Source organism: Lutra lutra, chromosome 6 (genome assembly GCF_902655055.1).
Source record: "Lutra lutra chromosome 6, mLutLut1.2, whole genome shotgun sequence".
Lineage (NCBI taxonomy): Eukaryota > Metazoa > Chordata > Mammalia > Carnivora > Mustelidae > Lutra > Lutra lutra.
The window spans coordinates 22,632,558-22,656,913 of NC_062283.1; the positions used below are offsets into that span (position 1 = coordinate 22,632,558).

General features: G+C 46.7%; 1 protein-coding gene across 3 annotated transcripts in view; it reads right to left on the reverse strand.

Moving 5' to 3' along the window:
* Positions 1–24,356, reverse strand: part of CDYL (chromodomain Y like) — a 185,845-nt gene that overhangs the window by 54,945 nt on the left and 106,544 nt on the right. For 2 of the 3 annotated variants that reach the window (XM_047733769.1, XM_047733770.1), the window contains exon 2: positions 22,905–23,571. In XM_047733769.1, coding sequence (XP_047589725.1) covers positions 22,905–23,571 — 667 coding nt within the window. The remainder of the gene's footprint in view (positions 1–22,904; positions 23,572–24,356) is intronic. The other variant, XM_047733771.1, reaches the window with a different exon arrangement.

Consider the following 24,356-nt stretch of genomic DNA (forward strand, 5'->3'; position numbering starts at 1 on the left):
TTGCTAACCTTGAGGTGGCAGGAGGTTCCTGCAAGAAACTCTCTGTGAATCTGGACCCACCCCACCTGGGATCCCTCTACCTTCTTGCTCACAGCACTTTGTCCGAGGTGTCAGAGGACCTCTTTAAGACCTAGTTCTGTCATTCACTAGCTCTGAGACCTTAAGCAGTTTGCTCTTCCTTATCAGTAAACAAGGGACAGTAATGTTTGCAACATCAACATCACTCAAAATACTCAAAAGTGATTCAAACCATACAAATGTCAGATACTATTACTAGTATTATTGATACATATGCTCTTCTATAGAACAGGCAAAGGACAGAGATGTGATGCCCCTCACTGGAGAGCACTCTGGGAATGGCTGTTTAACTTGTCACGCATCTGTGCTAGCACAGCTGGGCCTCTGACACGGTGCTATGTGAGGACATTTCTGACATTCATAGGTATTTCTGGTCCATACCCCTTTCCGCTCAATGCAAAGAAACTGAAGGGCTTCACCAAACTCCTTAAAACCACATACTTACGCACATACAAATATGACCACCAACTGAAAGACACAATCTCTGCTTTTGAAAAACCACCATGAACAAGAACAGATAAAACAACACCTGACATCCACCCGTCTTCAGGTGAGGTCAGTGATGGAGAGGATGACTGAACTCTCAGCACAAGCTCAGATCCTTCTTTTGTTACCTTGGGAGGCGGCTATGGTTGGGATTTAGGATTTGTTTCTTTCCACCACAGTGATTTTATTTTGACACAGTGAAATGGAACCTAGATACAGATGTTGCTTGGTTTTTCAAAATGTAATGACCAAAAACCAAAGCAAAACGCCAGGGCAGACACAGCGTCTCCTCTGGGAGCCCCTCCTCTAGATTCAGGCCAATCTGGTAGGTGTTCTTTGAACATAGAGCCAAAGGCAGGATGTGGATGGTGGAAAGTCCATTTGCCCCACGGTACACTTCCCGTGCTGCTTTTGCTGGGCGAGTGTTTTTCATGTTTACATCTTACCATGAGCTCCTCAGAGGGAGGGAGACTAGCCCAGCATGCCTGCCCTTTAAGTCAGGTGCCGAGGGTATAAGTACAGAAACCCCTCTTTGTGCAGCTGGATGTCTGAATGGCATATCACCTCACAAGGTCAGTGTTGAAAGCAAAGGACTCATTCTTCTGCCATCTCTCCCCCACACAACATCACTAACTCTTTAAGGTCTTTTGGTGATATGGAATGTTGGTGCCTTTTTAATACTATTTGCATAAGCACTGTATTTTGCATATGCCACTCTGCTAAATGGAAAGCTTGAAAAAATGACATTTAAAAGCAATTCTGAAATAATTCTTAAGTAATAAGAAATAGTGCCAAAGACTCTATCACACTGCAGAGATTTTCTTTCATTTACACCTAGCAATCAATGTCAAAATGTCAAATGGTTCATATCATATTTCTACTTCAACCCCTTCTCCATACTGAATAAAGTCCAACCATCTTCCCGTCCTACAAAGCCCTACATGATTTGGCCCCTGATGACCAGCTCTTTCAACCAGCACTTTTGCTCTCTTCCTTTGATGAACAGGATGTTACTCCTGTCATAAGCATGCCCTGCAGAAAAGAGATAACCCTCACGGCCTCATACAGATGATGACGGGCCGGAGCTGTGTGAGTACATGAGAGGTGGCTCTGCTATCCAGTCACTCCCGGAAAGAATGGGTCAGATCAAATTCCCCAAAAACTAAGCCAGTGTTTTTCATAATGGTCTGAGGGGGAAAAAACCTCCAAATTGGAAACAGGCTGAAGGCTAAAACAGCATACCCACATATTCAAGGTCATGCGGGAGCACCATGAGATGTGTCCACCAAAGATTATGGCCTCCTCTTGGGCTATGTGCTTTTGTCCGACTTAGGAATTTGGTATTTGTAAGGACCTATTTAGAAACTGTCCCTGCTCTCCTTCCCCCAGGGGATTTACTTGGAGACAAGTCCCGGAAACCAGCTCCAGGTACCAAAGCCCAGATACAAGGATGGGTCAGGCCAGTGGGGGGATGCATACTATCTCCCTGGTTACCAAGGAGTATGGGCCCTGCCCTTTGGGCGCCAATCCCAATCAAGGTGTAATAGGCTGGTTCAAATGTCTACTAGGGTCAATTGCAACTGAATTGGTCACCTAGCATCACTATGGAGTTTCCTGTGTGTGTTACGATCTCATTGGCCACCTGTGCGTGGCCAGGCCCGACCGCATGGCCTTTGCCCTTAAAAGCTAGTTTGTGAATCAGAGAAGGGTCGCCCGCCCTCTCTTGTAAGAGGTGCGGCCCCGAACGTTCCGTTACATTCTTGATGCTTGGCGCAAAATAAAGCTTTGCTTGACCTTCGCTTTGTATCAGTCTTGCTCCTTTAATCACGGACCCATTATTAGGGCATAACAGTATTGATCAGCATATTCTATAACTCTGTAAGGGTAGAGATGTTAATTTTTGAAAATGCATAATGATATCCAGTGAACAGCAATGCTTAGAGATACAAAGGACAACTGCTCAGGAGAGAAGAGAAGACCAGAAGTTAGCTTTATGCCCCTGAAGGATATTCACTGGTTTTGTACTTCACCCTGTGACTAGTCTGGCAGTCTTTCAGGGACTCCAGTCAGTCTCCTGAATTTTCTCTGAACCAACTTCACCATTATTTTGATTCCTGAAACAAGTATTTCATACACAGTCATTCGGTATTTATGAGTCATGTGTTTACTTTTTGAAAATCTTAATCTGACAGATGTCCCATAACAGCTATCGGTTTAAAACTAACAACGTTATATATGGTAAGTTAATAATACAACTGGGACTTAAGAAGTTCTTTTTTTTTTTTTTAAAAACCAGGCTCTACGCCCGTGTGGAACCTAAAGCAGGGCTTGAACTCACGACCCTGAGATTAAGACTGAGCTGAGACCAAGAGTCAGCTGCTTAACTGACTGAGCCACCCAGATGTCCCAAGAAGTTACTTAAATTTAAGTGGATCTTAACATTATGGATTCCTTCCTGAGAATTTTTTGTCTAAGATGGGTTTTTGGAAACACTACCCTCTCTGACATGGAACACTGAGACCGCGAGCTATCATTTTTCTCTAGAACAGCTATCCACATTGCATGGGTTTATGCCTTCAGTCACAAAGATCATTCTTTAAGAAATAACCCCATGAACCCTACATTTACTGTGAAGGGGGGGGCATTCACCAAGCCAGGCAAAACTCTCAGGTCTTACAACTGTGTGTGCATGTGTGTGCGCACGTGTACAAGTGTGTCTCCTTCGCCTGTTCACTCTCAGGACATGGTGCCGGGCAGCTTGAAGTGCGACTGTGGCCCACTGACCGAGTTCAGCGTCATGCACGCATTCTCCACATTCCCACACTCGGCTTCATCATGTTCTCGTTTCCATTGGTCTTGATGCCTTCACTTGGAAAAAACAAACCTGTGCTTCCAACCTGTGAACTGTCTTAGGTCCGTTTCCAAGTTGTGTATAAATCACCACCATCCTTCTACTATTGCCTCTTGCTCCTTTGCTCAGGCTTTTCCACCTAGACCACCTCTCCCAGTACTGCTGCCATTGAACAAAACCCTACTAACCCTCCCAGGGCCCCAGAGATGCCACTTCCCTCTTCACCAAGACTGTATTGATCTCAGCCGGATACACTCTCTAAAGTGACTTACAGGCATTTGTATATATTGCCTTATGGGACAGCTGCTGTAACTGGCTGCTCCTCATTCCAGCAAACACAGCTCTGGGAAGACAGAGGCTGGCCACATGCATGTCACCAGTCGGACCTCCTAATACTCAGCACACAGTATGCAGGGTGCTTGCTTGATCAATCAGGTTGAGGGAAGAAAGCATGAAGTACAAAGGTAAATGGTCATTAAACGCAGAGCATTCTTTCCTTAATGAGCACCTCCTCTGGCAGGAAGAAAGACAAGAAAATCCAAATGACCATTTAACAAACCTGAGCAGGGAGCCATTGTCTGACGCTGTTCTGGATGCTGAAGATATGGGGCTGAATAAGTATACAGAGTGTCTGACCTCCAGCAATTCACATTAATTAACAAACACACTAAGTACGCAAGTAGAACTGTGGATGATGCTAGAAAGTCACAGCACACAGATGGTCTACTTCGGAGGTGGGGGAAGGAGTGTGGGAGAAGATCAGGGAAGGCTTCTTGGAGGAAGGGCCGGGGGCTGAGGCCAGGAGGATGAGGAATTAACCAGACAATAAAACAGAAACCCTGAGGAAGGAGAGAGTTTAGCAAAGTCCAGAACCTGGAGGAAGCCTAGCGCACCTAAAGCAGATGCAGCGAAGGGGCAAGCCAAGCAGGGGCCCACAGATCACACTAAGAAGTTCCAATCTGAGCTCCAGGACATGAGGAAGCCACGAATGATATTTCAGCAGGACATTAATGTATGAATTAGATCTCCCAAAATCCTTCCAGTGACTAACTGAAAAATGATTGAAAAAAGACAAGAAAGATGCTGGGGTCACCTGGGTGGCTCAGCTGATTAAGTGTGTCACTCTTGGTGTCAGCTCAGGTCCCAGTCTCAGGGCCATGAGATCGTGTGCTGTATCTGGCTCTGCGCTCAGAGAAGAGTCTGCTTGAGAGCCTTTCTGTCCCTCTGCCCCTCCCCCGCTAAAATAAATAAATCTTTAAAAGAAAAAAAAAAGATGTTAGTCACTTGGGCTAGGTGGTGGCAATGGCCAGAGGTCAGGGAAAGAGACAGACGCAGGTGCACGAAGTGGGCACGGTGGCGGTAATGTGGTGGTAAGGATGAAAGAAGGGGCGGCCATGGCTGATCTGAGATCTGCGGCTCTTGGCTTGAGTTGTTAGAGATGGAGGTAGCACTCACTGAGGCGGGAAGATGGGAGTTCCCTTTGTGCCTGCCAGGACGGGGGATGCCAGTAATTAACTCAACTGTTTCCAATGCTCACTGTTTGTCAGGCACATGATGAAATTTATCACTTTAAAAAGCCTATTACAAGGACACAAGTAATGACATGATAAATGTATCTTCTTCTCCCTTTCTTGATGGGTTCCTCTCACTCTCACAGAACCAGAAGACAAATGTTTTTGGCTGACTGAGGGTGCCTCTCATAGCCTGGGGTCATGAGGAGTGGGGTGTGTCTGGGAGGGTAAATTTGCTCATGCATTCTCAAATCTTCACCTCTGTGCACAGGCATAGCTATATGAGCCCACATCTATCGTTTAAAGCACAGAACCCTTTGTGAATTAATCAGGTGAGCAGGACCCAGTAAAGAATGGGGCATCTAGACAAGACACAGAATGTGACCACATGCCCTGAAAGGCGGTCCCCTAAAGAGAGGGTCATGGTATTAATTAAAGACACACAGCACATTTCCGTGTGGATGTAAAGGCTGCTGGCTGGAGGATTTACAGTGGGTTAAAATGTCAAAGGTTTATGTGTGGGCTCCTGGTGGCCCCGTCAGAAGTAAAGTTTCACTTTTTATGGATGGAGAGGAAAAAATGAGGAAAGACTGTGGTTAGCTCACAGGTCAGGCACCGTCTTTTAAGTAATCGCTTAAAAGCAACAGAGGGCTTCAGAAATCAGATCCTGCCACCTTGGGGAGCCAAGGACGAAGGGCAGCCGGCCCACAATTCCAGCACGTCCCATGCGCAGCGGCCACCATGGGAAAGCAGCACCTGAAGTTGTGTGATGCTGGCCATGGTGCACTGGCCTCAAGAGCTGCCCCCAGGGCTCTGCCGGGTGCTGTCACGAAGCAGCTGCTCAGTCCGCAAAGTGAAGAGGCCAGGCAAACCAGACCAGAATTAAATATCTCCTAAAGCAAACTTCCAAGACAAACACCCAGTGTTAGTCCAGATTAGCGCCTCTCAGGCTAGGGTCTGAGGACATACTACGAGTCTATGCAGTGAACACCACCTTTTAATTCCCATGCTTTTGCCCTCGTGATCATCTGTGAGGACGGACGGCCTCCCGTGTGGCTTTCAGGCTCTGTTCCCATCAGGTGCAATCAGGCTGTTGCCAAGAATCGCCTTCCTCAGTGGTGATTCTGGGCCAGCCTTCCAGACAATCCCGGGGGAGGGGTCACATCACCTCTGCCAGAGAGCCCGGGTACTCATCCCCAACACACAGCCAGGACTGAGAGCTGGGGGGACCCGACACAACATTCCTCCAGCAGGGCAGAAGCTATTTTCTCAAGGGTGCTCCAAGTGTTCAGCCTTTAGAGGGGTCCATACACCGTGCACACTTAAGAATGATGGCCCCTGGACCCCCTGATGACAGGCAGGGGTGTATGCGTGTCTTTTCAACTGTGGATACCTACCAGGGTGGCGGGGGACTCAGCGCTCAAGGCAGAGCCACACCACGGCATGGACTACTCACTTGACAAAGACATTCTGGCTGCAGATTAGAGTCACATGCTGAAAAGCATGCGCTCAAGAGAGAACATTTAACGCATCCTTTTCCAGAGGAGGACAAAAGCTACTCAAAGGTCAAGATAGAGAACTAACCTCAACACAATACACTTGAACTTTATATAAAGCAAAAACCTGAAAGCCAGAACTTGCTAAGTTACATAAAGACAATATTAAAAAAAAAAGACAGTAATCTTAAAATCCAGTTTTGAGCAAGGACTACTGATCCTTGCTCTACTGATCCTACTTCAAAACTGTCCTCGAGCCAAGTTCCAGTAGTCAGCTTTTCTTTCAATTATTCCAGAAATCAAGGAAACAGACACCGGAACTGCCATAGCTTTTTCTGCATTTTACAGCAGCCCCTGCTCTCTGTGTAGGGCATCATGGGACACCCTCTTCCTCTGGGAATCAGGCTCGCAGGGGCCATCATCTGACTTACTTGAGCCCCCGTTTCTGTTGTGGACTGGTTATACTCAGTAACCCAAGTGACCCTGGAAATCATGGCAGAGTGCCACGCGCGCGGTCACAGGATTAGCCAGATGAAAGCAGCACGAAAACCCACAGAAAACCCGGGGTGCAACTGCTCATTAAATGCCTATCAGAAAATCCCTCGTGAAAATGGGATTACTCTGTAAGTGGAAACATTCACTAGAGCAACCCCTCCCCTTCCCCAAACAAAACAAAAACCAGACCGAGACTCCTCTTAATGCCACTCTCCCTCGCTTGCTGTTATAAAGCTGTGGCCGTCCTGTCCCATCAAGTGAGCTTCGCCTGAAACACCGGAGCACACACCTGTGATGGGAAAAGAGGGCATATGTCTCACTTCCCCTTCCAAGCCTGTAAAACAATCCGAATTCTCGGAATCAGAGATAGTGTCTCCAAAGCCACACTCTGGATAAGACGACACCTCTTCCAAAGCAGGTGCCAGCTGTGTGGCCCTGTCCTTTCCCCTATGGCCCCCACGCTTGAGCTGCTGCTGGGAAGACACGAGGCGGCGACGCTGGCAGAGCTCGCTTGGCTCTCTGGCTACAGGGCAGTCAAACAGCCCGAGCCTCCGTGATCCCGCTGCCAGTGTTCATGTTACATTTGCAGAGAGTTCCTACAAAACCAAACTGTCCTTTAACGTTTCCAGGGAATGCCAAGGATAAGAAATGGCTACCAAGCTGTGCTGAAAAGTGTCATTCAAAGAACAAAGTGCTACATTTATGATACTAACACGGAATACATAATTTAAAACTGTATCAGTGAGATGAAAAGTCATCTGTCCAGTTTTAAGGGGTGCAAGTAACAACGTGTGTTACATTTAATAAAAGGCCCCCTGCAAATCCATGTGACAGGCAGAGTGTCATTTACTGGATAAAATGCAGAACCGCCCTCCATTAGCAACATAAAACTTAATTAAAATGAGGGTTTGCCTTCCCATATATCATGTCATCTTACTATTTGACTTTAAAATTTAATTAGAACCAATGAAGTTTTTTTTTGTTTTTTTTTTTGTTTTTTTTTTTTAAGGCTCCAACCACCGTAGAGACACAGGATTCCCAGGACAGTGACGTTGACACTAGAAACGGTCCTGTGAGTCTGAGGACAAAGGTCTTCAGCCTCAGGTGTCTGACGTGTAGAAGCCAGCACTGGGGAAGCAGCAGCTCCTCAGCACGGAGTGTGGGTTGGGTCTCTATGTCCCGCAGCTCTCACCCCACGGGGGCCAATGGCCTCACCGGTTTTAATCATCAGAAACAGATGCCGTGACCTCCCCCTCTACTACTTCAAAATGATCCAGGGACTCGTCGTTCCTTGCAGACTGCTTCTTAACCCACCCTCCCTCGGAATTCGGCATGCCACTACAGAAAAGGTACTGAGACACTGCCCTCCTTGGTGACAGAGTACACTTTTCAGAAATCGCTAAGCCCGTAAGGGGACAACCCAGGTCTGTCTCCTGAGGGGAGAGGTCAGCCCTCAGAGGTGCATCACCTCCCAACGCTTGACTGGTGACCAGCCCTGATGTGTGGGACACTGAGCTGGCAAAAAGTGATGAAGACAGTTCTGTAGGTCACCAAGGACTCCAGAAGGCTTAATATTCTTAATCAAGTCTCAAGGGGACTGGAGAGGATAAAAACTCAGGTTAGTATCCCAATCATTTAAACTGACTTCATGAAAAGGCTGTGATACACATCATTCTTACAATCATGATCACAAGGCTACTATTCTTATCCAGTGTTTACTTCTGAAATTCAGGTAATGCTGGGCCGGGTGGTGCGTCTCAGGCTGGCAGGGGCACAGAGGATGACCCGGGGACTGAGGAGACCTGCTTGGGATTATTGTTGCTATCTCAGTGTTCAGGCTTTGTAACCATTCCTTCCCAGCACAGAGGTGGAGGGGACTGTTTGCAGTGCACAGCTTCACTCCAAGGGGCTGAGGAGGTTCCAAGTACAAGCTGTGTCTCTACGAAGGGAACAGATTTGCATCTTTTCCCTGACATCACACTTCCCTCCCCTAGCTGCACACAACTGCAGAAAGAAATTAGAGACGGCCATGATCGAGATAACTGGGTAGAAAGGAGGTTGTTTTAAGGTATTTTGAGAACCCAGTACATTCCTACTAAAAAATATTTTAAGCACAGTCAACTCTCAAGTAATGAAGTAGGAAGGGCAGACCAGATGCTACCATAAATAAACCTGAGGATAAAGTGTCATCTTCCCAAAAGGTGGGGAGGGCGGTGGCATGGAGAACGGAGGAGCAAATGTATGGTTCAGAAAATAACCTGGAGGAAAAAATACCTTGGAGGTTAAGATTTAAAGCGTTTTCCTAATATTTCATATTTCGAATGCCCTGGCAGAGTCTGTTTATGGTCCTAGACTGAGAGGCAATTACATCAGATCCTCACCACAAGGGGAGATGGCTATTTACTACATGAGGGTAGTTACTTTTTTATAGCTCATCTCATTAGGTGTCATCATGTCAGCAAAAACAGGTCTGCACAAGGGTTAGTTTATTATAATCTCCTTATCAATAGTCTGGTGTACTGCTCCGCCTTAAGGCATGCTGCCCATAACCCTTGGGTTGGACCTTTAGTACCGTGGCCTGACCAAGAATATGGTACGGCTCCATCTGTTCTGGACCTTTTCACCCATTTTGCCAGCGTAGCTACTTTTGGTCAACGACAACGCCATTCGAATGCGTCCCAGAGTCAGAGACAAAGGCTCTTCCCCCAACACCGGTCCTCCCAGGCTACGAGCTCCTGGAAGGCGGGGGCTGTCGTTCCCTGGGCTCTGAACTATCAGAGTCCAGCACAGAGCCTGGCACACTGTAAATGCTCACTACGTGCAGGATAAAGAGGGGGGAGCTTCCAGAAACTCCCCCATGCAGAGGCAGCTGTCAGAGCATGGCGTGGAATGCAGTCACTCAGAGGTTCAAAGCAAGGTTCAAAACATGCCTTCAAACCAGAGGAGAAACGGTGTCAGGAGCTGAGAAGTCACCCAAGACAGCTGATCAGGAGCCCACAGGTGCCTGGAGCCACCTAAGGAGAGCAAGCATGGCTGTAGGGGCCAAAGCCGTGGACGTAGAGAGGTGGGCTGACCCAAGAGCCCTAGGGGACCCAGCATCTGGGAGAAGGTGAATTAGAAGCCTTCCTGTCCCCCGAGCACGTAGATAATGGCAAGCAGTTATATGCATTTTACATTAGATGGTCTGTTCTGTTATCACTGCATTTGTTCGAGAAGCTGAATGAGTTCCTTAACTAGATTTTGCCCAGATAAAACAATACTGTATTAATCTTAATACACAGTTAAAATGGTAACTCCGAAGTTTAAGGACATCAGTAAAACAGTAATTATGAAGATACATTAGGATAAGCCACAAAGGAACAGAAAGCTTTATCCACTTCCCCCATTTGGGGGCAAGGCAGGGAGGCGAAACCCTGGGGACAGGGTTGTAAAGAGGAGTGTGTCAGAGCACCCGGCTGGTTCAGCTAGTGGAGCTCACGACGTGATCTTGGGGTCGTTGAGTTCAAGCCCCATGGTGGGGATAGAGATTACTTTCAGGAAAGTTAAAAAAAAAAAATAAAGAGGAGCATGTCAACTCGAAAGGACTTGTGCAAGTAGAGCAGCTCAGGGGAACGGGGAGGCCTGCTGACATTGACTGATTGGGAAGAAGGACCCTAAGTGCTTAGGCAGCTTGGGGACGCCCAGGGCAGCAGGAACCCCCAGCGGATGTCGCCTAGCCCCAGCTGCTGCTGTTAGCATCCTCCCAAAGGCCCAGTGCCCCAAATAAATATCCCTGTGTGTATGGTGGCATGGCAAGCAGTCTTGGGGGTTGTGCCTCTTAAAGGGCATCAGAAGAACAACCACAAAGGTGAACGAGAAAACAACAGCCAGAGGTGAGAGGTGTACAAAGAACAACAGTGCTCCAGAAAACAAGTATCTCAAAAACAAAGACAATGCAAGAAGTATCGGGGGGAGGATGTAAAGTGTGGTAGGAAAGTCACATGGTACAGCTGCTACAGGAAACAGGACGGGGGCTCCTCAAAATTAAAGACAGAATTGTCACAGGAGCCTGCGATTCCACCTGTGGGTATTTATCCGAAAGAAGTCCAAGGCGGATGGGGAAGAGACAGTTACACACCCATATTCACGGCAGCAGCATCATTCACAACAGCCAAGAGGTAGAAGCAACCCAATGGTGGCGGACAGATGAGCACAAAGAAAACGTGGTATAGACGCACCATCGAACGCTACACAGCCTTCAGAGAGAGGGAACTCCCGCACCTGGCTTCAACATGGGGGAAGCTCCAGGACATTATGAAGTGACACAAGCTGATCTAATGTAGTCAAAATTGCAGAAGCAGAAAGAAGAATGGTGTTTGCCAGGCTGTGGGGGAGATGGGAGGGAGCATTAGTATTTAAGGGGCAGACTTTCAACTGTCAGGTGAAAACATGTTAGAGCTCTGCAGCACAGCAGTGTGAATGCACTTGTAATGTTTCTCAACTATGCATTCGAAGATGTTTAAGGGGTGCCTGGGTGGCTCAGGGGGTTAAAGCCTCTGTCTTCGGTTCAGGTCATCGTCTCGGGGTCCTGGGATCGAGCCCCACATCCGGCTCTCTGCTCAGCAGGGAGCCTGCTTCCCCCCTTCTCTCTGCCTGCCTCTGCCTACTTGTGATCTCTCTCAAATTAAAAAGAAAATCTTTAAAGATGCTTAAGACAGTGACCTTAGGGCATATGTGCTTGCTGCTACAATTAAAACGAAAGCAAGAACAACAACATGGTGTTCATATTAAATGTGGCAGGGAGTGGCTTGGGGGTGACCATGGCGTGGGGACCGAGAGCTCTTGCAGAGTGGCAGGAGCCACACTGGCGGTGGGTGGGAAAGGAAAAAAGCAAACAATTCTGGACGAAATACCCCACAGGTGGGGCCTAAAAGGAAAATCAGAATCAGGGTGGAAATAAGGAGAACCCTGAAGAAAAGGTGTTCATGAATCCTAGTCCCTTCCCGTCTTTCAGCTTGGCATGATCAGTAAAATGGGCATCATTCACCACTCCCAGCTCGAGTGACCAGCAACACAAGGATGGAGTGAACCCAGGGACAAAGTAAACACTAGCTGCCACCAGGATGAGCAATGGGGCTGTCATGGCTTCCATACGGAGCCCAGTCCTCTGGGGTGACAGCGAGCACTGGGGTGAGAAGGGCCAGGACCCTGAAGTCTGTCTCTGGGGAATAGTGACACAGGACCAAGAGGTTGGTGAAGCAGATAGTACGGTGGCCGGGGGTTGGGGGGGTGGTGTCAGAAAACATGGGCTTCAACAGGACAGGCTATTTATCTGGGTCTGAGAGAGGCTGCCTCCTTCCCCCCTTGCCCTAGACTTGGAGCACAGAGACTGGACGCTCTCCACTCCAGAGACTGGGAGGGAAGGTGGAGGAACCAGTGAGCAGGGCAGGTGTCTGGGTTCAGGGAGGGCAGGAAGGTGAACGGGGAATCCCCCATCAGGAGGTTGAGAAACTTGAGGAAGACACAGCTCTGAGCTCTGCAGGGGTGCTATTAAGTTGGGGGCAGATGAGAAAGGAGAAGTCAGTTCAACTGGGAAAAATCACGGGGAAAGGCTGCAGGACTCTCTTAGAGGCTGTAGCATGGGAATGACAATGAAGAACTGCACAGAATCACTCAGCGAGGTTATTTCCATCTCAAAATGACCAAGAACCTAAGGCATGGGAAAGGCTCTACTAGTCTGAGGCCCATTCTAGTGACACGAGCTCTGGAAGTGGGTGAGAGGCCCTACTTATTACCCGTAAAGTTGTCTCCTGGATATTGTCATATAGAGCAAAATTATTCACTGGTATTTTTAATAATTTTTTTTAAAGATTTTATTTATTTATTTGACAGAAAGAGAGAGAGAGATCACAAGCAGGCAGGGAGGCAGGCAGAAGAGAGGAGGAAGCAGGCTCTCTGCAGAGCAGAGAGCCTGATGCAGGGCTCAATCCCAGGACGCTGGGATCATGACCTGAGCCGAAGGCAGAGGCTTTAACCCACTGAGCCACCCAGGCGCCCCTTCACTGGTATTTTTAAAAGATGTTCTGTATCATTAACCTACAGATGTTTTGTTGAGTTCTTCCAGCTCGAAGAATTACATGTCATTCCATATTTGCAAGCAAGCTCAAAACTTGCCCTGGCTCTTACTTCCTCAGCAATTCCGCTCAACCACCCCTACCAACCTCATTTCTTTTCCACAAGGAGCCTTTTTAGAAGACAAATACTAATGATGAAAGTGAAGTGAAGAAAACTCCAAAAACTCACTAGTTCACACACAAATGTTAAGCACCTATTATATGTAAACAATGGGACCAGACAATGGAGAAGATTCTAAAGAAGATTACAGTGTTTGCCACAATGCTTTCCCATTCTACCATCTGAAGTTTTATTGAATTTGTTCTGGATCTTTCTCTGGATCTCCTCTGCCAGATTTTACTTTTTCGGAGATTCCCTTGAAGAATCAGTGCTCCTCTACCTAGCCTGTGTGTCCAAGCTACTTAAGACTCTCCCCAAAGTGGCAGTACCGTGAGGAACGTGACTTTGAAGGGTCTTCTTTTAAGAGGTCCCTAATGAACGTATTCGAACACAGCGTTTCCTCGTTTGTAGTGAAAAATGTGACTGTCTTGTCAAAGGCAACATACCAAATTAGGAGGAAACAGACATGGTGCCTAGCACACCCCCTACCCACCACCCCCAACAGGACTCACAGCTCTGAAGGAAGAAGAGCACATAACGACACACGAGTAGAAAAATGAAAAGGTGAACACAGAGTTCAGTCTCATAGTAAGAACATCTGGGTGTACTGGGAGAAGATCATGTAGGTTTCAGAGGCCTGCCCAAAAGCTAAAACACGAAATGAAGTTATTATTCATTTACTATTCCACATTCAACACTCACAATATTCTGTAACTTAGGAAAGCACTGTTAGGTTCTAAGGGTACTCAGTAATCTTAATCGTGTCAAGACTGTCAAGAGCTCAGTCCGCTCCTACTGTTAACAGCCTTGGGTTTTGCTTGGGTAACCAGAGTCTGGAGGAAGCTCATCTCCTCTCTTGGCACTTCTGCCTAGTTTGCTGTGAGGGCTGGGATGCCAGCTAGAACTGCGGACAGCACCTGCCTTCCCCGTGGGCGGATTTGCCTAAATGAAGCTAAGAAAGCCCAGAGGTAGAGAGGGGGCCGGGCTTTGTTCCTTCTCAGGCAATGGATTCACCTGAGCCAACAGACGGTATTTGTGTTTGCTCGTTTGTTGAGGCCAATCTGAGTTCAGTTTCACTCGAGAGAGAGTCTTGACTAACAGAGTACTAGCAACACTAGGAATGAGGCTTATAAATGATTCCTTTCCCCAAAGTGACACAGACAAACTGACATCAGAAGCAGGTTGTCACGGGGACCCTACTGTTCTACCAACTCTGCTGAGTGACTTTTTATCAAATCCCTTTCTCTTCCCCAACCAGGCTCATCTATAAAACAAGTGTTCTCTGAAAGAGGAATAATGTTAGAGGAACTGAAGTCAGAACAAAAGCCACAGAACAGCTTGGGATAAGACTGGACGGCTCACACACTGTATATTACATAGCTGCTCTTGTTCCTAAAACACAGGATGCTAGTCTAGAAGGCTAGCACCCTGCTAAGGATAACAGCAATAAAAATGGGAATGCACAAGACAAATGGGATTTTTTTCTTTTTTTAAAGATTTTATTTATTTGAAATTCAGCAAGTTAGTGAGAGACGGCCTGAGCAGGGGGAGAGGGAGAGAGGGAAGCAGGCTCCCCGCTAAGCAGGAAGCCCAGCATAGGGGCTGGATCCTAGGACCCTGGGATCATGACCTGAGAGGAAGGCAGATGCTTAACTGACTGAGCCACCCAGACGCCCCAAAACAAATGAGGTATTCGTTCCCCACCAGCAGGTGCCAACAAGAGCAAATATTTTCAAAAAAGGAATTTCACTTGCATCGCTGACTTGTTTTTATTCCGCCCTTGTGCCAGTCAGTTGTAAAGTTCAAGAGGAGGAGGAACTGTAATCAGATTCTTTTCTGACATATGACCTAAAGAACTCAAATTTCTTTAAAATTATAAAACTCCCAAGTTAATAAAATACACTTTGGTATATTCAAACCTGAGCAAGAACCATAAAATTAATACAAATTAATCTGAGGGCTTCTCATTAAACTGTTTTAAATCCCCTGAGGCAGAGACTCGACGGCACTATTCGTCCTAACCCCTGGCATGAAAGTTGTCTGTCCTGGAGCGGGTGTTGGGAGAACCAAAGTCCGGGACCTCTTCTGAAATGCCCCGTTGGAAGGACGTGCTCTCCAGCCCCAACCCGCGAGATCAGCGTAGGCCCTGGGCTAGGAGTACACGCAAATTCAGAGTCTTCACGTTTTGAAAAAGTTGAACGACTCTGTCCCCCTCTCAAGAGGCAAGAGAATCTATAAAGGGAATTAACAGAAAAATAAATGCAAACAATTCTAACCTGTGAAACCAGAACTCTCACATTTTAAAATTAAAACAATGAGATACCATCTTCTACTTGAAATATCTGATAGATATTTAAAAGTTGATTAAGAATAATAGGTAGGGGCGCCTGTGTGGCTCAGTGGGTTAAAGCCTCTGCCTTAGGCTTGGGTCATGATCCCAGGGTCCTGGGATCGAGCCCCACATCGGGCTCTCTGCTCAGCAGGGAGCCTGCTTTCTCCTCTCTCTCTCTGCCTGCCTCTCTGCCTACTTGCGATCTCTGTCAAAAAAAAAAAAAAAAAAGAATAAGTAAATGGGCACTCACAATCTTTATAGCTTGTTTAGAGAGCAATTTGGCAACATCTAGCAAAATCTTCATTACAGCCTTGTACTCTTGTTGGGCAAGGGTCCTGCTAGCATTCACACAGGTGGGGAGGGGGTGCACGTATGAATATGTAGGCATGTGAGCACGTGGGCACAGACGCAAGCCTGGAGGAGGGAAGGCAGCGAGGCCGAACGTAACAAGTGGTGGGCCTGGGTGAAGCCTATGGGCTCCTCTTGTAGCGGCTTTGCAACGTCTCCATAAATACGAACTTGAATCCGAAAAGACAAAAATCAAATTTAAAACTTCAAAAGAAGTGAGGTAGAGATCTGTGTCTTAAAATAGAAAGCTCTCCGTGACATGTTAAAGGAAAGGGGAAGATACCAGAACCATGTATATAGTATGATTCCGTATCAGAGTGTAAATATGGACAAGGTCTGAAAGGACACCTGTCAAACTACAACATTCCCTCTGCGGAAGGGAAAGGTATTCTTAGGGGAGGAGGTAACAGTAAACTTGCCTATTTTGCTCAATGTACTTCTAAGTTACTTGCATAAAAATTCACGGTATTGATATTTATGGATTACTCAGGTACATTAACATTTCTGCTGTTGCAACACTGATAAAATGTACTCATCTGTGTCAGAAAAACTTAATGTCTACAGCTGAGGTTCTCCCATAATGGATGCACCCGGACATAGGCCCTGTGCTGGCAAGTGGGTCTAACGGAAACGGGATCTGTCATGATGCCTGAGGTCACGGCTAGCATCCTAAGGGCAGGGCTGGGGATGCTCAGCCAGTAAGCGTCCAGCCCCAAATTCCAAAGTGGCCCCTGCTGAGAGATACGAGGAATCATTGGGGAGCAGGTAACTCTAGGATACATGCTCGCACAATGAACAGCCACAAAATTTTACAGGAACGATGTAGGGCTATTTGTGTGGATATGAAACTATATCCAAGATATGTCAAAATTAAAAATAAGAGCCTAAATTGGAGAACCGTACGACAAGTATGAGCTCAGTGATGTATTTAAACGATCGGCATGTCTATAAAATTTCTGGAAGGAAAGAACTGTTAACAGCCGTTATTTCCCTCTGGAAGGAAGAGGATGTGGCGCTTGGGGGGTGCTTCTATTTTTCTTTTTTTTCTCTGAGATGCTTTAATTAATTTATAATGTTTTCCTGTCATTTAAAATTTCTAATTATAAATATTAAACCAAATTACAAAAGCCTGAAGACAGTTTTAAATCAAGATATCCTAAGGCTAATAAGCAACCTCACAAGACAACAGGATCTAACCATAAGAATCTAAAATATACTATAAATAGAAGTATTTAGCAGTGTTTTTATTTATTTCCCATCTTGCTCTAGAAAACCAAATTTAAAATAAAGCACGGCACAGGGGGTCTTTGCGACACTTTGGGGAGCACCACAGGTACCGGGGAAGGCTTGTGAAACAGGCTGCTGGGCCCAGCAGACATTCCAATCTAGGAGGCATAGGGGGCCTGGGGACCTGCATTTCTAACAGCCCCCCCCCCCCCCCCCAGAGTTCCCTGTGGCGGCTTCTCTGGGCACCATGCTCTGAGAATGACTGGTAATGGAAAAAATACTCAAGAGAGTGGAAACAAAAAGAGAAAACTAAACAGTCACAAGGGTTCTGAAGTAGATTCGCTGGGTCACCGCTTCCCCAGGTCCTGATCGCCCTTGAACAATGCCCTCAAACCCTGAACCACAGGGGCTGGCAGGGGTGGGGTGTCCTTCTGCAGGGATGTGCCCTGGTCAGGAGCCGGCTGGCTTTTTCCTCTAAACTTCTTAGGCCCGCTGAACTTGTTATCATATTTAATTCATTTTTACATAAGATCGGAGATACCATTACAAGAGGCGAGCTGAGGCCTCAAGGGAAATGATGTCTAACACTCTGGAAAGTCTCTAAGTGAAAATAATTGTCCAATCAGGTACAAGTGAGAAAATGAGAAAAATGAAAAAAACATCCCAGGACTGTGCACCTGGACTTGTAAGAATCAAAGTTTCTGCTCCACTTCAGTGAGATGTGCAGCGGCAACAGCAGACAGTGTGGTACGGAAGCACTTCCCACACACCCCCCACTCTAATCAATGGACCCACACCTTAAGGAAAGGGCTTGACTCAGCGAGCAAACGGCAAAGCAAAGTACCCCTTTCTTAAAGGCCTTGGCTCTACATCAGCGGCAAAGAGAAGCACATTTTTAACTTTTAAAATGAAATGACTGTGGTTGGTATGTCCTCCAAGACTCCTGGAGGTGACTAACTCTTCACGCTAATGGACTGTTGCTGCTAGACGAGTGCCTCTTCTCCAAGAGCTCTGTGCCTAAGACGCCACTAGATGCCCTAGCACAAGAGTTCTGTGGCCCACTGAGCTTCCTCTCGGAAGAAGAACAGTTTTGTCTGGACCACCCCATCATTCTAACGGAGGCATTCTAGTCAATGCTTTGTGGGGCACGGAGCTGCAATCTGCTTGCCTCAACACTTGACGCCCCTCTGGTTCAATTTTAGGTTCTATAATCTATGTATAGGTAGATTTGTTCCCGGTGAGGTAAGACACGTGGAAGCCATCCAGCATGGAACCCATTTCACAGGAGGCGCCAGTAAATGTCTGCTGGTGCCCAATGCAAGTCCTTCGCAAGCGACTGCCTGCTAGGGACAGCTTCAATTGTCCCCTTTCCCAGTAGCCTTCTCCTGTTGGGGCCTGCGGAGCAGCCTCAGCCGGTGGTCTCCCGATTTCTTAATTTTCCCTGGAGCTAAATTCTAATCTCAGCACATAAATCACACATGGCCCCAGGGGACCACGGGCCTCTTCTGTGGGTGGAGCTACTGATTTGGAACACCAGCTTCCCTGATAATAACAAGGAAGGGGGAGAGAGATCATCAGCTTCATATTCTCACGGAGGGGAATTTACACTCCAGCTCCCCAGAAGAAACCAAATTTTCATGAACAATTTCTCCCAGGAGCCTCCTTGGATGGAAATGCTCACAGGATCGAAAACTTGTGGTATGTTTAAGTACTTCTTCACTTTCTCCCTGAATCTGATGGTTTTAGCTTAATCTCCAGCAGCAACCCCACCCAGTAACACTGATCGGGTTTAGACCTCATTTTGTGTTAACTGTTTTCTCAAGGGTCATACTTGTCAAACGCTGAGCATTTATATATTTGAATTCATTAAAGAACAAAGTAACAACAATCCAGTTGTGAAAAGCAGTTGCTTCTTTTGTAGGATTAATTTGTTAGGCTTAAATTAAAAGAGCAAGAAAATACTATCATTAACTTATTAACAAAGAACAGTAGATAGTCACACCTAACTTTAAAATTTTTCCTATTTCTGAGTGAAACAATATAGTCATCTTTCAAACCTTTGTTTCATACTTAAAACAGTTACAAACCAAATATACATATGGTTATCCTGTAAAAGCAATCGTGTGTGTGAAAATTCTTCAGAAACATTTACCCTCTTGGTTAATAGATATTTAAATATCTGTTATGTTTGGTGGCAAAAGTGTCCCTCATACACACATGATTAATGTTTTGAATAAGATGATTCATTTCCCAGTGACTCCATGGGTATCTGGTTCAATTAGTTTAAAAAAAAAACAAATCAGTTTTCTTATGTAGCTCTAAAATCAATGTGGAAAGTAAAAACAAATAACGACTTTAAGAAATTATGAGTGTGGACCAACAGCCTGACACAGCTTCAGTACTGTTCTCTCAGGAAAGAAACACCCCGAGGGCTAGGCCAGTAATAGGTTTTCTTGAATGTTCCTGTACTTCTGGTCTCTGTACCTTGCCATTTCAATACTGTTTCTCCTCTCACACTGAGTGCGACCCAGCCACAAGGCTAAAAGAACTCGCTACAATCCTTGTCTTCAATGAGCACCCATTCTACTGGAACTATTCCCTCCACAAACACTGGCAGAGCACTACTGTGCACAGGCACTGCTCTGGAACAGTAGGATTTAGCCTTCGAGAAACAAAGTCCTTTCTTGAAGCTTACTTCCTCAAGGAGTGAACAAAGCATCTTTCTACAAAGGGCAAAGGTGAGGAGAAGCAAAGGCACTAATCCACCTAAGCATTTGCCTGTAGGTGGCCATGCTAAGACACCACTGGCTTTTGCCATCATATTTCATTCAGAAAGGACACTCCAAGGGGAGGGTCCAGAGGGAAGAGATGGTCCTTTTCCCTTTTAATCTGCAAGCCTGACTTAGATCATGGCCATGTCACTTACCGCTGTCCTAAAAACCTTCCCGAGGGGCTTCTATTCTTCTCATCGAAGCGGAGAGAGTATTCTCAACAGTAAATAGGACGCAGGGCCAGGAGAGAAAGGAGGTCACGAGGGCCTTGCAAATACAGTGTTACTCTCATCCCAATCAATCAATCTAACTCTACAGAACAAGATAAAATAATTCAAGATTTTATGCTTACACGTTCCTGGTGGTTTTAACCAAAGACACCTTTATGGACATTAACATTTTTTTTCAAAATGGGAAGAATAATAAAAAAGGAAATCACTAACTCCTTAGTTAAATCAAAGGCATTACTCTCCTTTTATAACAAAGCTGGAAGCTCTGCTGAGGGCAGCCAAGCCTGCATAGCTGTGGTGAAGACAAAATGCGGAAACTCTGGGGTCAAAAAATTTTGAAAATAATGCCCCCACACCACCCATAACAGTGTATGTACACACAACGTTTGTGGACAAAGGGGAACCACAGATCTTCTGAAGCCTTTTGTGTTTCCTTATTTTCCCAAAATACTGCCCTGGGACTGCGACTTCCTAGAGCAAGGATTAGCAAACCCTTTCTGTAAAGGGCCAGACTGCCAATTTTTTCAGCTTTGCAGGCTATACAGTCTCTGTCATAATGATACAACTCTGTCCTTGTAACTAGAAAGCAGCCACAGACCGTAAGTCAATGAATGAGAATGTGGCTGTACTTCAATGAAAGTTTACTTATGGAGGGGCTCCTGGGTGGCTCAGTCGGTGAAGCCTCTGACTCCTGATTTTGGCTCAGGTCATGATCTCAGGGTTGTGGGATGGAGCCCCGCATCGGGCTCCACGCTGGGCTAAGATTCTCTCTCTCCCTCTGCCCCTCCCCCATCTCTCTCTCTCTCCAAAAACAAAAAGACAGTCTCTCTCTCTCTGTCTCTCCCCTCTCTAAAAAAAGGAAAAGCAACCAAAACTCAACTCTAAAAAACTTCACAGATACAGAAAGTTGGATTTCTTACATATTTTCAACATGTCATTACATAGATTACATAGGATTCCTCTAGAGTTTTTTCAAACATTAGAAAGTGTCAAAACCATTCTTAGCTTGCAGGCTGCACAGAAACAGGCCGTGCGCTGGGTTTGGCCCCAGTGAGCAGCTGCCCCGCCCTCATCCGCTGCACGCAGCCCAGCAGCCCAGCGGACCACCGGGTCCTGAGTCATCAACAGCGAAGGAGATGCTCATCGTCTGTGGAGGCAGCAAGCAAAGGCCAGAACCCGGGAGGAGGACATAAGAAACGTGTTCTGATTCACCTCTGCCTTCAGTTCTCTCTGAGCACCAGTCTTTGTGGACCCCACCTCCCTCACTGCGGCACAGAGCACGCACTCAGATGGCTAACAGAGTCTCTTCTGCCTCCGAGCCTCTATGGCCCTTCATTTACAGTGATGTGAAAGAAAACTCTATCTCTGAGCAGGCCAACCACTCAGGAAGTGAACTCAGTAAACAAGCTGATATAAGTTCCAGGTGAGGGCGAAACTTTTAGAGCAAGGAAGAAAAGTGGCATTTGGGTAAAGCGTGTTATCTGAACAACACTAGCCAGATGGCAACTTACTGTCTCAAGGGAAACCCAGATTTCAGTTTAGATCCCTCTCTCATCGTTGCTACAAGATCTAAGCCAAAACTCATTGATGCGCCAGAGCAAGATGGTCAGGGTAGTGTCTCGGGTGAACAGTTCTCCTTAAGGGAAGGGCTCCCCCTCCAAACTAACATCATTTCCCTTTGTTGCATTTGACTCTACTAAGGGGGAGTTAGTTGGCAGAGACACACAGGTGCAGTTACAATTCTGCAACACAGAGGATGCAGAGACAGGGGGTTCCTGAAGCAGAAGGCAGAGTGGGAGTTCCAGGGGACCCTGAGGGGCAGGGAAGGCTTGATGTGCCAGGCAGAGAGGGAGCAGAGATGGGGTGAGAGCCAAGCAGAGACTCAGGAGCAAGCCTGCTAACTAGAGCAGTGGAGGTCGGGTCGGACCGCTGATGGGGATGCCCCGCTCCCACCCCTGTCCAAGAACTACAGAAAATGGACAGAAACCATCAACAGGCAGGAAGAAGGGAGACCAGTGAGAAAGCTATGGCAGGTAAGAAATGACCAGGGCCCAAAGTGAGGGGAAGCTAGTGGGGCTCACATCCGAGAAACCTGTAACAGAATTCTGTAAACATCGGTGGCTAGCTGAGGCACGAGGACAGCTGGGGAAGGGAGCGGTGTGTGCTAACCCCAGCAGTGTAATCTTAGCAGATGGGCAGCCACGGTACAATCAAGCAAGCTGCAGAACCCAGGAGCAGGAGCAGAAACCCAACAGAAACCACCACCCCTGCTGAGTGGACTCCTACTCTGAAAAAGGGACAGTGGGATCTGAACAGTTGATGGTTACAGACAAACAAATGCAAGTCCTGTAGGTTCTGTTACATGACTGGTACCTTCCCTCGAAAGGCATTTCTGGTTATCTAAACGTGTCAGCAAAATAAGGCTCGTGACTTCTAATCAATACGGGACACCTTTAGAAAATTCAGATGAACCCTTAGCGTGAGACTCAGCGTCTCGGATGTATAAAGGTTCACAAAGAAACTTGCCATAAAGGAAAATACCAAGTGTAGCAGATTTCGAGTGAGGAGACACTGTTTAAGCAAGTTGGTGTGGTGGGACAGTTTGTGGATACAAGTTAAACAGAGACAGCTAGCGCTGACTGAAGAGAGAAATGCCAAAGGCTTCAAGTAAAGAGAGAGACTGCACCAGCTCTCAGAGGTGCTGGTCCACAGACTCCCCACACTTGCATCAGCCTGCCCTCGAGAGCAAGACCAACATGTACGGAAGGGCGCCTACACACCTTGAGAACATGGGCAGCATGCTGGGAAATAGCCCATGGCCATCGACAGGGACGCTGCCCGCTGAGCAGCTCACTTGGACACTCACCTTTTCCGTTAACAGCTAATCCCGTGGCCATGGCTGCAGTCACGGGGCCAGACACCTGAGGCACTAATGGGTGTATTCGGGGCCTGCTCCCCATTCTAGCTCGCTCTGCACCAGGGCCCAATAAGGCTCCGACTGGCTTTTCGGCTGCCACTTCTGGGGCTACTGTGTCCTCCTGACCCTGTTCGACGGGGTCCAGTTTCTCAGGGCTCTCATTCTGAAAGCCGTCCACTGCAGTCCTGCTCTTAATGGGGCTCTTAGGCACAAGTATCTTTATACCTGATTTTGCTAGGTCCATATTCTTCCGGTTTGAGAGAGATGGAGCTGTGTTTTTCCTGAACTTCTGGCTGGCACCAAATAATGGACTGTTTTTGGACTCGTGGTCTTTGCCAATCACTAGTGACTTAGGAGAGGTCTTAGAAAAGTTGCTGTTGGTGGATCTGGAGATCTGTTTCCTGGCATTGTTCGGAGAGGTCCTATTTGTTCTGGTTAGTGTGCTTTCTTTCTGCTTTTCAGTGTGGCGTCTGTTAAAATCATGAATGTATTCCTCACAGTTCACAAGGTGCTGCTCTGGTTCCCAAGTGTCGTCCTCACTGTCATAGCCTTTCCACCGAACCAGATATTCTATCTTCCCTTTTTTGTTTTTCCTTTTGTCAACGATCCTTTCAACCTGTTTATAAACAGAAAAGAAAGAGGTGTCAACATATTATCTGGAAAAAAGGGGGGGCAAGTTTCATAAGGAAGCATGAGAAATAATAAAAACCACAACAGAAAAGGAAAATGACCATCTCTTTCCTAAGCCGAATCATCTGAAAAGAGCACAGGAACGGGATGTTGGCGATTTTAGCAATTTCCTTGAAATTAAGTCAGACAAGATGCTAAAATTTTATGGCCAGAATACATGGACGTACACTAGGTAGCCTATTTTTCTGTGATTCAAAGGGGGCTCTGTTCTTATTTTTACCTCAGACCCTGATCACCTGAGTTGGTTTTCAGTTACAGCTGGAACAGGACTTAGTCATCTGCAGCCTTCCACTTGGTCATCCTCAGGGTACCCAGGGCAGGCCACCCTCTAGCACAGCTTGGCTGTAAACACAGCTAGCTGCACAGGGCTCAGAGCCTCCCGACGTGTAGAACCGGCTCACGGAAGAAACGGTCAGTACTGAGAGTATCACTGAGAAGCACTCGGTTACAAGTGAGAGAGGTGCATAGAGCACGTGATGCTGTATCAGTAACAAAATGGTCTGGAATGGTCAGCTACTGACCTCCGAATATTGGTTTGAACTAATATTACACTAACATCTTCAAAGGGAGATGCAGCTAATCTTTCAATCTGATGATCAATACATCACATACCTAATTTATGAATTCACACTGGTTTATGAATTTGCCACTAAAGATAGTTATTACTGTGACAAATTCTGCTCCCTTCACATTAAGTGTAAATGGGAGATC